The 13,768-nt window shown below is 41.7% G+C and overlaps 1 protein-coding gene across 1 annotated transcript; it reads left to right on the top strand.

Annotated features, from left to right (window-relative positions):
* Positions 1–143: 143 nt before the first annotated feature.
* Positions 144–9,328, top strand: CALCOCO2 (calcium binding and coiled-coil domain 2). The gene is made up of 13 exons (XM_010724572.3): positions 144–292; positions 1,870–2,058; positions 2,583–2,685; positions 3,064–3,197; positions 3,399–3,524; positions 4,006–4,133; positions 4,250–4,340; positions 4,496–4,618; positions 5,344–5,430; positions 6,426–6,521; positions 6,906–7,020; positions 7,423–7,439; positions 7,945–9,328. The coding sequence occupies exons 2-13, from the start codon at positions 1,879–1,881 to the stop codon at positions 8,125–8,127; spliced, it is 1,383 nt and encodes a 460-aa protein (XP_010722874.2). The 5' UTR covers positions 144–292; positions 1,870–1,878; the 3' UTR covers positions 8,128–9,328.
* Positions 9,329–13,768: the final 4,440 nt, after the last annotated feature.

Raw genomic sequence — 13,768 nt, forward strand, 5'->3', positions numbered from 1 at the left:
CCGGAGGCTGTTGCGGCCTCTCCTGTTTCCCATTCCATAAATAAAGCTCGCTTCGAACACTGAAACGCGTCCTTGTGGTTTGTTGAAGCGCGGCCTCGCTTAGTGAAGCACCCCGCACCGAGGGGGCCGTGCTTGTGCCGCGGCACCAAACTACAAATCCCAGCAGCGCAGGCGGGGCTGAGCCCGGGGAGGCGGCCCTGGGCGGGGCGGCAGAGCCTGTCGAGCAGCGTTTTGCTTTTCCTGGTGCTCCGCTTCCTCCTCGGAGCTCGGAACTCTGCAGCTGTGCCTGTCGGTAAGTGAGCCAGGGCAAGGAGTGGGGTCCTGGGGATGCCCTGCAGTCCCGTTGCCCCTCTTCCTTCCCTCCACTTTCTTTTCAGGGCAGGGCGAAAGGCTGATTGTGAACGGGGCTCGGTTGTTGCTGAGACGCTTTCACATTCGATTCCCGGCAGTGAGTGCAGATTCTGGGCCGGTGGAGCTGGGAGCGGCACCCCGTCCCACCCCACGGTTTATGTAGGGATGCTAACAAGGCTGTAGTCAGGGCACCCCCCGTGGCACGTAACTTGGCACATCAGCTTCCTGCCTGCAGCTGGAAATCAGCCTCACTTAAGAAGAGTTTGGTTGTTTGTTGGTTTTTTTTGTTGTTGTTGTTGTATCATAGGATGGCTTGGGTTGGAAAGGACCTCAGAAATCACGTAGTTCCAACCCCCCTGCCAACCACTACATCAGAATGGGCAGGGCTTCATCCAAGCTGGCCTCTAGGGATAGGGTGCCTGTCCTTCTCTGGGCAGCCTGTGCCAGCACCTTTCTGCCCTCTCAGTGAGTAAATTACCCTTGATATCTCATCTGAATCTCTTATTTTAGTTTAAAAGTTTCCCTCTTGTCTTACTGCTATTTACCCGTGCAGAAGGTTGATTTCCTTCTTGCTTATAAGTATCAGAAGGCTGCTATCAGAGCATTCTCTCCCCCAGATTGCATTTTTGGAATGCTGCAGCTTATAAAGAAGACAAAATGATAGCAAAAGAAAACCAACCAAAAGTCTCCAGAAAGAGGTTGGGCTGTGAATATCAGAGGAAGCGTTCTATATTCCATATTGCTCTGTGTGAAGTATAATTATCTCATTACCTCGGCTGTGGGCTGGGACCATTATTCATTACCATCTGCAAAGGTGGGGCTGTGACCATTGCCTTAGTGGATGCAGCCTCACAGGACCTCTTCCTGCACTGATTCCTTCAAAACTGTTCATATAACAAATTTTGTGTTAATAAGATGTCTTTCTCCTCTACTTCCTGGAAATGGGCTGAATGCTGTATCATCAGCACAGCCTGTCTGGCCATTGGGATTGCTTTTCTCCAAGATTACAGTTATTTTTGCTAAAAACAACACTTTTTCTTCTTATTATTTTTTTTTTTTCCCCCAGCAGGATGCATTGTTTTGCTGCATCCAGGCACCGAATCCCACCAGCAGGCATGCATGCATGCTTTTGCTGCTACAAGGCACTGCTGCCTCTCTTCTGTGTAGTAGATTTTTAGGAAGGTCAGCAGGGTCTGGCTTATGGAATCCCAAGCAGGAGAGAGGCTGTTACATTACATGGACAGCCCTAGAGTTCCAGGCACTGTGGCTGGGAAGCAGTGGTCAGTCTTACGTTGCTAAAGAGGATCTGCAAACTGCCTTGGGTCTAAGGAGCAGTCTCATCACAGCAGTAGGGACTCCAGTGTTCCCATGTGCCTTGCTGATAAATATTGGTCCATGTGTAGAGGACCTTACAGCTCTGTCACTCACAAAATGTTCCTCTTCATATCCTTCCTGGACACGATTATAGTGGCAGCACGTGGAGATGAGATAATCACATTATGCTTTCTCCTCTTGTAGACTTCCACAATGGATGAGACTTCAGATGAACCTCCCACTTCTGCTGTCGTTTTAGACAGCGGCCACTTCTCCCAAGTCATCTTTAACAACGTGGAGAAATTTTATGTTCCTGGAGGAGACGTAACCTGTCACTATACTCTCACACAGAATATTGTTCCTCGTGGGAAGGACTGGGTGGGCATCTTCCGGGTGAGTGAGCACTGTGAAGCCAAGTATGAAGAGACAGCCACTGACAGAAACAAATTACTTGGCATTTATTTGATACTTCAGCATTAAGAAAGGTCTTAAGGCTTTGGTAGAAGAAAGTAAAGAATTTATTTTCAGCGATAACCTTTTGTCATGCAACATTTCTCTTGTGCTCAGGGACAGAGCAGACAACAGCCAGAACTGTTGTTACTTGAACAGCTTCAAGGCCAGTGAAACAGACCATGATTCACAGAATCTGTGAAGAACAATTGCATTAAAGACCATACTGGCACCACCTCTTCCAACATCTTTCCTACTTCAGTGCTCCCCTCACTTACCTAACACATTCCATAGAATAAGGCATAAACTGGTGAGAATCTTCGATTCATGCATAGATTACAACTCTTAAGAAGTCAGGATATCCTTACAAAAGTCCTCCCAACAGCTGGTCTATGTAGTAATACTGTCCAATTGCCATAGGATAAACGTGAAGTATGTAATCTCTTACAAGAATTTTGCTGTTGCAGGTGGGATGGAAGACCACCCGAGAATATTACACATTCATGTGGGCTCCTCAGCCCAGTGATGTCCATGGTGATACTGCTGTGCAGCAACAGATCCAGTTCAAAGGTGGGGAGAGGTTGGGTCACTCATATTATATATGTGCACATGCACAAACAGGCATGTACAGATAAAATCCCACACTGCTGCCACTAATAACTGTTATATTCAGAGTTACAACAGACTATCTTAGTAATGTGCTTTGGTAAACTTCAAATCCCAACAGCCTAACAGACAAAAAAATATTTCAAATCTACTGGGTTCTGCAATCCTGTCTGAATGATTTTGTTTGTGTTCCAATCACTATCACAAAGAACTAGTAATGATGGAGGAACAATATTAAAGTAAGATGTGTGTTTTCTTAGCTTTTGACTTCCTGTGCTATATAGTTAAGAGATTCAAGTAATTAGAAGCTGCATATGACAGTGTTGTTGTGTTTGTCTGAAGCTTATTACCTGCCCAAAGATGATGAATACTACCAGTTCTGCTACATTGACCAGGATGGTATGATCCGTGGAGCCAGTGTGCCTTTCCAGTTCAGAGCAGAGACTGAGGATGATATTCTGGTGGTTACCACACAGGTATGTATCCTCTCGTCCCCTCCTTCTTCCTGCCTTTGCTTTTATTTGCCTTCCATTAGATGGGAATAAACGTGTGCGCATGGACAATAACTGAGGTGTTGTGAAGCCAGGCACATTTATTTTGCAGTGTCCTGCATACAGCTCTTTGGAGCATAGTAGTTTTTTATGCTTCCATTACAACTAAACAACTTTGCTTGCTAGGGAGAAGTGGAAGAGATTGAACAACTAAACAAAAATTTGCTTAAAGAAAATGAGCAGCTGCAAGCCAACTGTGCAAGTCTCCAAAAACAAAACACAGACCTGCAGGAAGACCTCAAGAAGACACAGGTAAAGCAAAAGTTCATATATGAAGTCAGAAGCTTTAATTCTGAAAGATAAGGTAAAAAGACTGAGTCAGGTCATGCTCTGTTGTATGCTTCCAGGAGAAAATGAAAGTGCTTTCTTCCCATATTATCTGTACAACACCTCTCCTACAATAATAATAATAATGAGGAACAAGAGGCATCATCAGACATGGGGTTCAGGAACATATGGGAAGAAGAGCTTTCAGAAATTCTTGGTAGGCTCTCCTGAAATTGCCTGCCCAGCCCTGTTCCTAACGTTCCTGTTTTCTCTTTCAGTTTTGCTCAGGGCTTTCTCTTTCAGTTTTGCTCAGGGCTCAGTGTAAACAAAACGGGGTCTGAAAGATACAAAGGAGAGATTTTCCTCCTTCAGGTGGGCTGCCTGGAAGCATTGCATTTTGCAGTTCCAGTGCAAAGGAGGACTTGAGTCCCATTTTTCATCCTACTGACCTCATTTTGATTTTCAGGAGCTACAAAATGTTTTGGAGTCCCTTAGGAGCAGCGCTGAAAAATTGGAGCTGGAGCTGAATTCCCTGAAAAAGGAAAATAAACACCTGAAGGAGCTGAATGAATGCAGAGAGGCAGAACTGCAACAGTAAGTGTATCTTTAAGATCAATTTAAACAGGATTCCATGTAAGCAAACATCTTACTGTTGTGGATTAAATTTCCATTTGTGAAAGCGTGGTGTGTTTTTGACTTGCTTTGAACAGATTCAAGGAGCAAATTCAGAGTGTAACCTCTGAAAAAGAACATCTGGAAACCAAACTGAAAACAGCCCTGGATCATGTCGATCAACTGCAGGTAGAAAACACATAACTTCCTTCCTTTGCTTTTATGGACAGTCTCTGATGGTCAGCCACAGGTTCTGGAGATTTGCTTCATGCACCTAAAAGAGCCTGTGCTTCTCAGTCATAACTATTTGTATTCACTTGCTGCCCACTCTTCTTTCTTCCTAGTCTCAACTTCTGAGTTATGAGAAGGAAATTAAAGACCTGGTTCATTCGGACCGTGACAAGACTAAGCAGTGTGAAAGTTTAAAGGAAGAGAATAACCAGTTATGCATGACTATAACTCAAAAGGTAAAACCTTCCCTGAATATCAGGATGCTTGGGGAAGCCAGGGAAGAGGCTGAATGGTGTCCCTTGCAGTGACTGGGTAGAAATAAAGTTCAATTTTAGGAAAAATCTAGGAGATTTCATGACAAAGAGAAATCTCTATGTTGGTATGGGTGTCCACACAGGTAGTTCTGTGAACACACCACCTTGCAGATTCTTGTAGTACGCACATACATTTTAGTTTTGGAAGAGATGCCTGTCTGAGTAGACTTCATAATTCTGATTCTCTGTAGCAAGAAAATTCAATCTCTGTCTTCATCTTTTTTGATGAAGCAGGTAGGTGGGAATTCAGAATTGATAGTTAGCTGATTGCAAATTGTTACAACTAGGCAAAACTGTTTCAGGATGGAGACTTGTATAAATGAAACAATTTCAATCTGCCTAGACTACCTGCAGTTACTTCTAGCTCCAACAGGAAGCTGACGAGTAACTGGTGAGAGGCAGCAACCTTGCTGGTTTCCTGTATGCTTACGTTTTGTCCCTTTCTCATTTTTACTACTGTTGATTTGGCATTTAATAATCAGAAAAATGAAGAGATGGAATATAGTCAGAATGCCACGAAACAACCTTTACAATGTAAAGTTTCTATTCTATAATTTAATGTTCTGCCTCACATCCAGACCTGACACCTTCTTTCTTTGATGTTTCCTTTGCAACTCTACCTGTGAAACTCTGGGAATTCTGATCAGGAAAAGCAAATGAAAGAACTTAAGCATTGCCTGGAGCACTTGAACGGATCAGAGGCCAAGCTGACACGTCGTCTGCAGAATGAACAGGTGTCCAGCATTTCTAGGGGTGCAGCTGGGGGGGGTGGTCTCAAAAGTGCTGAGTACAGAGCTCTGCTATATTGTATAGAATTTGCTGGCGTCTGTGTAGGGGAATTGACATTTACTTAAAAGTCCTGTTGTCCACCCTTTTTCAAATTGCAGAACCATCACAATTTCCCTGTGATGTTACAGATGCCTATACATATAACAATGGTCAGAAGGTTTGCTTTTCTTAGGTAACTCCTGCAGATCTTTTAGGAACAATTCACAGACTTCAGCTCTGAAAATCACACTTTGAAGGAACGTGAAAAAGAGAAAAGGGAATGACATTTTCATTCTGCTGGAGGAACCATCATTGGCAATGTTTGAAGCCTCCATGTTAACATCTTTAGCCTGTTGTCCTTTGTGGTTTTCTAAAGGTGTTTCCCTTTCTGCATGTGCTACTCAGGATAATTCTGGAGGCTCTGCTCTGACTTTGAAAATTAGGTGCCCAAAATAGATGTGATTACCTCTGCTGTGATGCCAAATGCTCAGGGTTCTTACAGTGATACTTTGAGAATGACTGCAGAATCCCTACGGACTCTAGCTTATCTAATTTATTGATTTAATACAAGATTCATTCTTAAGGATGTACTAGCTATCCAGTCAATGCAGATGTCAGAGTACCAGGAAATATGTCAGGCTTGGAGGGCTCTTACCAGCTGGGGTAGAATTGTTGTCATTCCTTTTCTTTAACCTCTCACTTTGACTTGTTGTACATCCTCCCTGGAGGTCACATCATCCTCTCGTGCTGTAATGAAAATACAGAGCTTAAGTGGTTGGTGACACAGAGTTGTCCTAGGTCAAAATCTACAAAATGGTAAAACTCTTGTTTCAAGTGAAGGTTTATTTGTTGGTAATAAATGCAGTTAGAAGCTGCATGTATATGTGAACATTGCTTGGAGCTGTCATCTTTTTGTTTGCCAGTGTCCCACAATTCAGCTAATAACACTCTTCCTTCATAGCAAAAAAACAATGACTTAATGAAAGAGCTTGAAGAGCAGAGGCGTTTGTTTCAGGCTTTGCAAGCAAAAAAGAAGGAATCTGATCAGGAAAATCAGGTGAGAACTTGTCACAAGTCCCTTACATTTTTCACACATTGAAAAAAAACCACAAGTCTGACCATCTAGTGTTCAGTTCCATTGACCCTTCCACCAAACAGATTGCTACCTGTGCCTTTACAACTGCAAGATTCTGTTCTGTCTTTTCAAATGTATTACTCTATTGCAGTCATCCTGTCTGCTTTTCTGAGCAGGCCACAGAATAGATCCTTGCACTTCCTTTCCTCACTTTCTGTTAAGCAGGACTAAGACTGAGCTATCTAAAAACTTAAGAGCAATTTTTATTCTGGTTTTAGAAGATCTATCTTAGTTCATTGTGTAACTTCTCACTGAAATGTTCTCCTGAGCTCCTGGAAATCAATTCTACCCTTCTGTCCTTTGCAGAAACTAAGGAAAGAGAACGATTCCCTCCTGAGGCATCTCTCTCAGCCTAGAGATATTTCTTCCTCTTTTGTTTTTTCAGCTCCTGAAGACTTTGTATTTGGAAACCCATATCATGGTGAGAATACTTTACATTCTGTCTGATACCACAAATACATGGCAGTAAGGGTCTCAGCCAACTGTCCTCCCTTTCAAATTGGATGCTGTAGAGAATGCATTCTTAGCAGCACCTGCGTAGCTTTGCATGTGTGCAGATGACTTGGCAGCTGCAAAATGCTGCCAGATGTTAAGAGCTGATTTAATTCATCAGCAGTCTGTCATTTTCTGCAGAAAGAGACAACCATTACCTAGCTCATTTGTCAGTGGGACAGCGAGTTCTGTAGCTATGTCCAGTTTCTATAGTCCTAAATGTAGAGGTTTAGATCCAGAGCCTCACATTTCAAGAATTATCAATTATTGACACATTACACTGTTAATCATTTCAAGTGGCTGAATGAATTTCTTTTTTTCCCCCCCCCAGCTGCAGGAGCAAAACGGGTAAGAGCCACAGGAATTGTAAGTAAAGGAGACATGAATGGATGTGAATTAGTGGTATACAGACAAAAATTATAGTTCAAAATGGGAAGCACCAAGTTCAGTTCTGTAGCTTGTTGTCCACTTATTGTTTTAGTCCTGGTAATATAGTGGACAATAAAATGGAACCATGTACACTTCTATTTAGTAGAATTAGTAACATGTTAGGGAAGAGAAGTTCTGTTCACCTTAATCTTTAAAGAACAACTTTTGGCAGCATCAAATGTCAGAATGAGCAGCTGCTAAATACCTTATTATTTTGTATTGTAGACATGGACATGTGCCATTTAGGAATTTTAAGTGTTGTTTAGAGAAGCTTGGAAACATTTGAAAACTTCAGTGTATCACAAGTCAGAAAGACTTGTCCAAAGCTGATAATATCTGACTAGCAATTTTTTTCTTCTTTTTGAAGAAAAAATACAAATACAAATTTAAAATTGTCTTCATTTGCATTTCTTTTGTACTTCAGGATTCTATCAGGAAATGCCCCATATGCAATGGCGTTTTTCCTGATGATATTGAAACAAGAGACTACGAGGCCCACGTGCAGGGCCATATTCTGGAGTGCCCAGTCTGCAATCGAGCCTTTGAAAAGTCCAATCAGCAGGTGTTTGAAGACCATATGTTGTGCCATAGCCTGGAACGATTATGAATCCTTATCTGTTCTGTAGAATAGGTGGCAGAGGCTGCAGCTTGGAATAGACAAAGTTATTCTAGAGACTTGATCTATGCTAGTAAGAAATGGAATTGTCATCCCCTTAAGTCCTCTGTCTTGGATCAAACAACTGTGCTTGCTAGATGAGTTACAAATCCTGTAATTAATAACTATCCAAGTAGGGCCAAATAATAGATCTAGTACAGCAGTACTCTGCTGATACAGGTCCATTATAGTGGTTTTATTATTCAGTAGAGCACTGTGATTGCTAACCAAAGAGCAGAAGCATTGCATAATCTTTTAGGACCACACCTTCAGTCTGGTTCAGCTTCTGGAACATAAGAGTTAAATACTAATAAATACAGAAGTCTAAATAAGAATATATTTTCCTTTCTTCTTTTGCCTTTAGTCATAAAAAAGTGAAATATATATTTATAAAGAAAATACTTATTTGTAGATCTAAAGGTTTAGGGTTCTTCTTACAGCTGAGCAGGCAATATAGCTTAGTGTAGAACGAGGTGCATGCACTGTTGTCCCTTTTTTCCTGTATGACCAGACTGAAAGTAAATGATGATACAATCTGTGCTTGTGCGGTCACTCTGACACTGTCCTGTCATGCATCCATCTCATGGCGAGGGAACCCTGATGTTTATGAAACAGGGAAAGTCAGAATGGCCTGGAGCCCATAGGAAAGCAGTAGCTGAGTTGTCATGAGAGTACTGAGGATAAATGGGCTCTCAGTCTTGAAACTGGGCATCCTCATTTAAAGGAAGAGATGAAAACCCTCATGACTTAAAATGAAGAGGCTGTCCTCAAACCAAAACATCGTGATTGAAAACTGCTAAGTGCCTTGGGACATTACAATGCTTTGTGGATGGATTATCCAGTTACTATTTTTATTTCTGCTTTGGGATTTTCAGATTATGATTAACAGTTCTTTTGTCCATGCACATACAAATGGGTGAAGTTTTATTATCCAGCTGAAACAAGAGAAAATCATAAGAAGTTTACATAGAGTTTTAAGACTATTAAGAGTAACAAAGACTTTATAATATTTTGATTCTACACATAATTTTTTTTTAATCTAGGTTTAAATGGAGTATTTCTGTCTTTAAGATGTACTATACTGTAAGCATTATTTTAAAAAATCTGTAACAGAAAATAAGAGCAGACAAAAAATAAAAGCTGTACTGAGAAAGTCCTTGAAAAAGATGTCAAGTTATTTAAATAAATTGGAGGAATTGTTGGTGTCTTAATGGAGCAATTTGCAAGTCTTCGATTACTTTCTGAAGCTTTTCTCTAACAAAGTACTTAAGCACATCTCTGAGTAACTTTTAGCAGGCAACATAATATCTCAATGGTTAGTGGGGCTGCTGCTGTCTGATTGTATATATTTAACTGGCAGATCGTCATTGGCTTCTCTCAGCATAGGAATATATCAAGGAAGCCAAAGGATAGGATGTTATTCATTACTATAATGTATATCAACATTCCTGACGTATCTTTATCCCAATTTTGGCAATCAAATATTCTGTCAGCACGAGGCTAATTTTTAACTGAGCACCTGTTTTCTCAGGAAATACCCCACTGTTTTTCAAGAAAATGCTCCCTCCCCAAAGCTTTTCTACGCATCCTCATTTAAAATTACATTTTCATTCTTTTCCTACTTTACATCTTGGCAGAAGCAGATCAAATGCAGAGAGTCACAGAAGCAGACTTTATTAAAGCTCCAGCAGTTCGCCCAAATACCACTTACCAGCCCTGCTCATTTTCTACACTGTTGTTAATGCTGGCTTTAGCAGCTCAAATCCTCAAGCCTAGCCCTGTCATTAGTGGTTAGTTGTGTTACAGTGTTAGCTACGTCCCTGAGCTACCAGTGCCAAGTGCTGATGTTGCTTCCACCCCTTGTACTCTGGTGCCTACCATTTTCTGCTTGCCACCTCCTACCATCTCCACAAAACCTCACAGCCTGTTTTGAGGTGCCAGCCATAGGACACAGACAGCAAGCAGGTGGCCGGCAGAGGGGGTCAGACTGCAATAAATCTCATGAGGATGCTGCATTTCAAAGCATTTTAAGGTATGCCATTTGTTTTCTGTAATAACAATCCAGATTCAGACTTCCAACACATAATATACTTCTGCCTGACACATCCTGAGCAGCCAGGGACCAATTTACCTCCAAGTACAAACTACACTGTATTTTCTAAGCAAATTTTCATTTTACATGTAATTTACAGCTTTATTTATGTTACTGATGCATTTAACATTTGGAATTGCAGTATGTTTCAACCCTATCTCAGTTGTGTGGTTTAAAACAGAAATTGCTCAAATGGTTGATAATCAGATATAATTATACTTTGGATGAGATCCCATTTACATTGATATGTATTGCATAAGGACCTTGAAATAAATTTTCAAAAGTGACAGTAGAAATTTGGCACAATCAATGTCTGGAATCACATGGAATCCGAATGAATGGGCATTTATTATATATAAATATTTAAAGGGGTATAAAAATTTTGCAGGCCAAATGTCTGTGGATAGAAAACACAAAGCAGATGACAACATCTCCCAGCTGCAAAGGCATGCTGTCGATTGCACAGGGCACCAGACTGACAGTTCTTTCCATCAGAAAGTCCATCATCTTGCCTGCCAAAAGTTATTTTTGGTGCAGAACAATGAGATTGGCCGTGAGGTAGACTGTTACAGTATCCAGATTCTCAAACTCTTTCAGTCTTGAAAGTCAGAGTTTCTGAAAGGCTGATGGGTGGTTTTGCTCCTTTCACAAAATGATTCCCAATCTCACAGCCACAGCCCCTATACTCACTTTAGCAGCCTCTTTCCTCCACCCTTTCTCCTGGTTTCTCATCACCTATCTATGCCTTCCTCTTACTGGTGCAAGTAAGGTGCACCTTCAGCATTGTCTTTCTCTTCTGAAATTGCAGTGCTGAGGTTTAGGGTGAGGAGAGGCTGAGGCATGGAGTGGGGTCCATCTGGCATCGCTGGCAGAATGCAGGCTGGGAGTACTGCTGCTGCTCCTCTTCACCTTAATGAGGCTCCTGCAGAGAGCAGAGGAAGCAGAAAGAAAATAAAAAGGTTCCTAACAAAAGGAGTGTAAATAGACGAGGTGCAGGTGAACAATAGAGGAGAAGGAAAGCAGTGTCCAAGCCAGCAACTGAGTGGTTTTGCTTGATAATCAACTTGTCAGATTGATTTTAAGACACAGCAGAAGAGATCGATAATTCTTTACAGCAATATAATGCACATCCTAGGAGTTAAAGTGTTTTGAACATCAAAGTCCTTATTTCAGGGATCAGGTCTGTACTTTCTTAGTAAGTGGCAGTGCTTCTGTATTTGGCATGTCAATAATGGGAAAAGGAAGAGACTAGGGAATGCAATCACGGTTAAAAAAATGGTTCTAAAACGACACTGAAACAAACTGCCAGGCTGTTTGAGATGGGACAGCTCTGAAAAATCTGGGGAAGGAAATGCTCACACGTCCCTGTGAAACTGAGAAATTAAGATATACTTATGTCAAGCTTTTTTTTTTTTTTGTTGCTTATGTTACTGTGTAAGGACATTTTTTCTCTTTATCTTTGTTTTGCAGTAGAGATCCAAACTGACCTACTCTTGCTTATCCAGGAGTTAGTGAGTCCCTTTATCTCTAGAGCAGTTGCACAAAGTGGGTACATAAAGGCATGAAATCAGAATACTGCTGTTCATCACCCGCTTTGTTCTGAATTAAATCCCTATCTGAAATGCACTGAAGAAGCAGATCTTTACAGTTTTGTTGGTGAAACGGTTGGGTCCCAGAATTAGATCAGTTGTTTTCTCTAAACAGCTATTAGCCGCCTCCATTATACTAACAGAACTGGTTTCCATCCTCTGGCTCATTTATTCCAAACCAGCATTATTGAAGTGAATGGGGTCTAGGCCCTGGATATTAGAAGAGCTGTTGGTCTACTCATAAATAACAAGTTGTCAAGGATTTTAATGGAAACCCTTAGAGTGCTGTAAATCTGTGCAGTTCTGCCTGGACCCCCTCCCTCATTTCCATCACAATATCACTCCAGTGGGACTGCAGCTTGCAGCATGTGCCAGGCAGCCTAGATTGGTAGGACACAGGGGAAGGAGGGAAGGGAGAAGAAAAAAAAAAAAAAAGCTGGAGAAGAGGTGGGGGATTCAGAACAGTTGGTAGTGCTGAAGCATCTGCTGGGTGGCCGGTTTTGGAGTCACCTGGCCTATTCAGCATGGCAAGGCAGGGAGGGCTATTCATCCAGGGGGAAGGGGGATAACAGAACCAGGGATGCTTGTGGAATAAAGATGGATGTGCTGCAGTTTACATTTCGCTCCATTGGGCTGTGAAGTAGTAAATCTCAGCAAATAGAGGGTTGTGTTAGTTTTTGATCACCATTTAAGTAGTAGAGCTACTGATGTGATACTATAGAGACTGTCTCTTGTTGTTAGTAAAAGCAGGACTTTTCAAGATGATTTTTTTAACCTTCCTAGTCAGTCCAAACTGCCTTCAGGGAAAAATTAACACCGTACCCTGATCCAAATAGCAATGTTTCTGTGGTTCACTGGATCTGGCCAGAAACTGGGTTACTACAATGTTCCTTGACATTATTTACTCACCCTCCAAATATCATTAGCTTAGCTGTCTGCAGAGATCATAACATCCTGCTGCATACAGCACTGAAGCCTTCTAGGAAGGAACTTGAACTCACTCATCCATTCTCTGTTGGCTATATTATGGGATATATTATGGCTAGCTTGGATCATGCTTGTGCCCACCCCTCTTGCAAAGCAGATGGGACAAACATGGTGCCCTATTTAAGAGTTCAAGAGCTCCACAGCTCATTAAAATTTGTATGCAAGGTCACTTTAGGCTTAAAGGTAGGCTTGCACCCTTGCTTACCATGTAATAGAAATAAAAAATGACATTGGTGACAAAGCTTCCACTAGCTTCAGAGTGCCCAGGGCTTATAGTCTTACATAATTACTAGTCTGGCACTGAAAGCCTAAAATACAATAAAGCCATCAGCAACACAGATGCTAAATTAATTATTTTAAAATATAGCTCCTTCCACATTACAACCTCACAAGGATTGAAGAAGCAGGTCTTAAGAGACTTATGCTCTATATTATGTAATTAAATATTACCTCTATGCTACAGATAGGGAAGCAGCCATTCAGACATGAAGGAATTTAGCCAAAGTCTCTCAGAAAATGTGTGGCATAATCCTCCTCTCCCTCACCAGATTTAACATTCATTTTGAGAAAGGCTGCGCAGCACGAGAAGTGAGCCAGGATGGAGAAAAAATGGATGGCTGCCAAAAGGGATTGATGTCCTTCAGACTCCAGGGAGTTTTTAACCCTTCCCAATGGTTTTGCCAGCCTGAAAAACCTGGTGGGGTTCATCAGCCTGTACTGCTCCTCTGCTGATCCATAAGAGATTTGCCATTGGGAGCAGCTGCTTCGAGAGTGAGTTGATAACTCAAGCCCTGAGGCACTTACATCTGTATGTCTCATACGCTGCCTGCCTCCCTTCCCCAGTAACAGGATGAGACTAGAATATTGCATGTGCTTTCATAATGTGTATTCCCATGGGGCCTTGGTCATGATTATAGCATCTAAA

This window comes from Meleagris gallopavo, chromosome 29 (genome assembly GCF_905368555.1).
Source record: "Meleagris gallopavo chromosome 29, MGAL_WU_HG_1.1, whole genome shotgun sequence".
NCBI classification, from domain to species: Eukaryota; Metazoa; Chordata; class Aves; order Galliformes; family Phasianidae; genus Meleagris; species Meleagris gallopavo.

What these genes read in the sequence shown, in the direction of transcription:
- CALCOCO2 (XM_010724572.3), top strand. Translation starts at nt 1,879, where the DNA reads ATGGATGAGACTTCAGATGAACCTCCCACTTCTGCTGTCGTTTTAGAC. An exon ending in ATCATGTCGATCAACTGCAG is followed by an intron (nt 4,341 to 4,495) that starts GTAGAAAACACA and finishes CTTTCTTCCTAG; the next exon opens with TCTCAACTTCTGAGTTATGA. An exon ending in AATCTGATCAGGAAAATCAG is followed by an intron (nt 6,522 to 6,905) that starts GTGAGAACTTGT and finishes TGTCCTTTGCAG; the next exon opens with AAACTAAGGAAAGAGAACGA.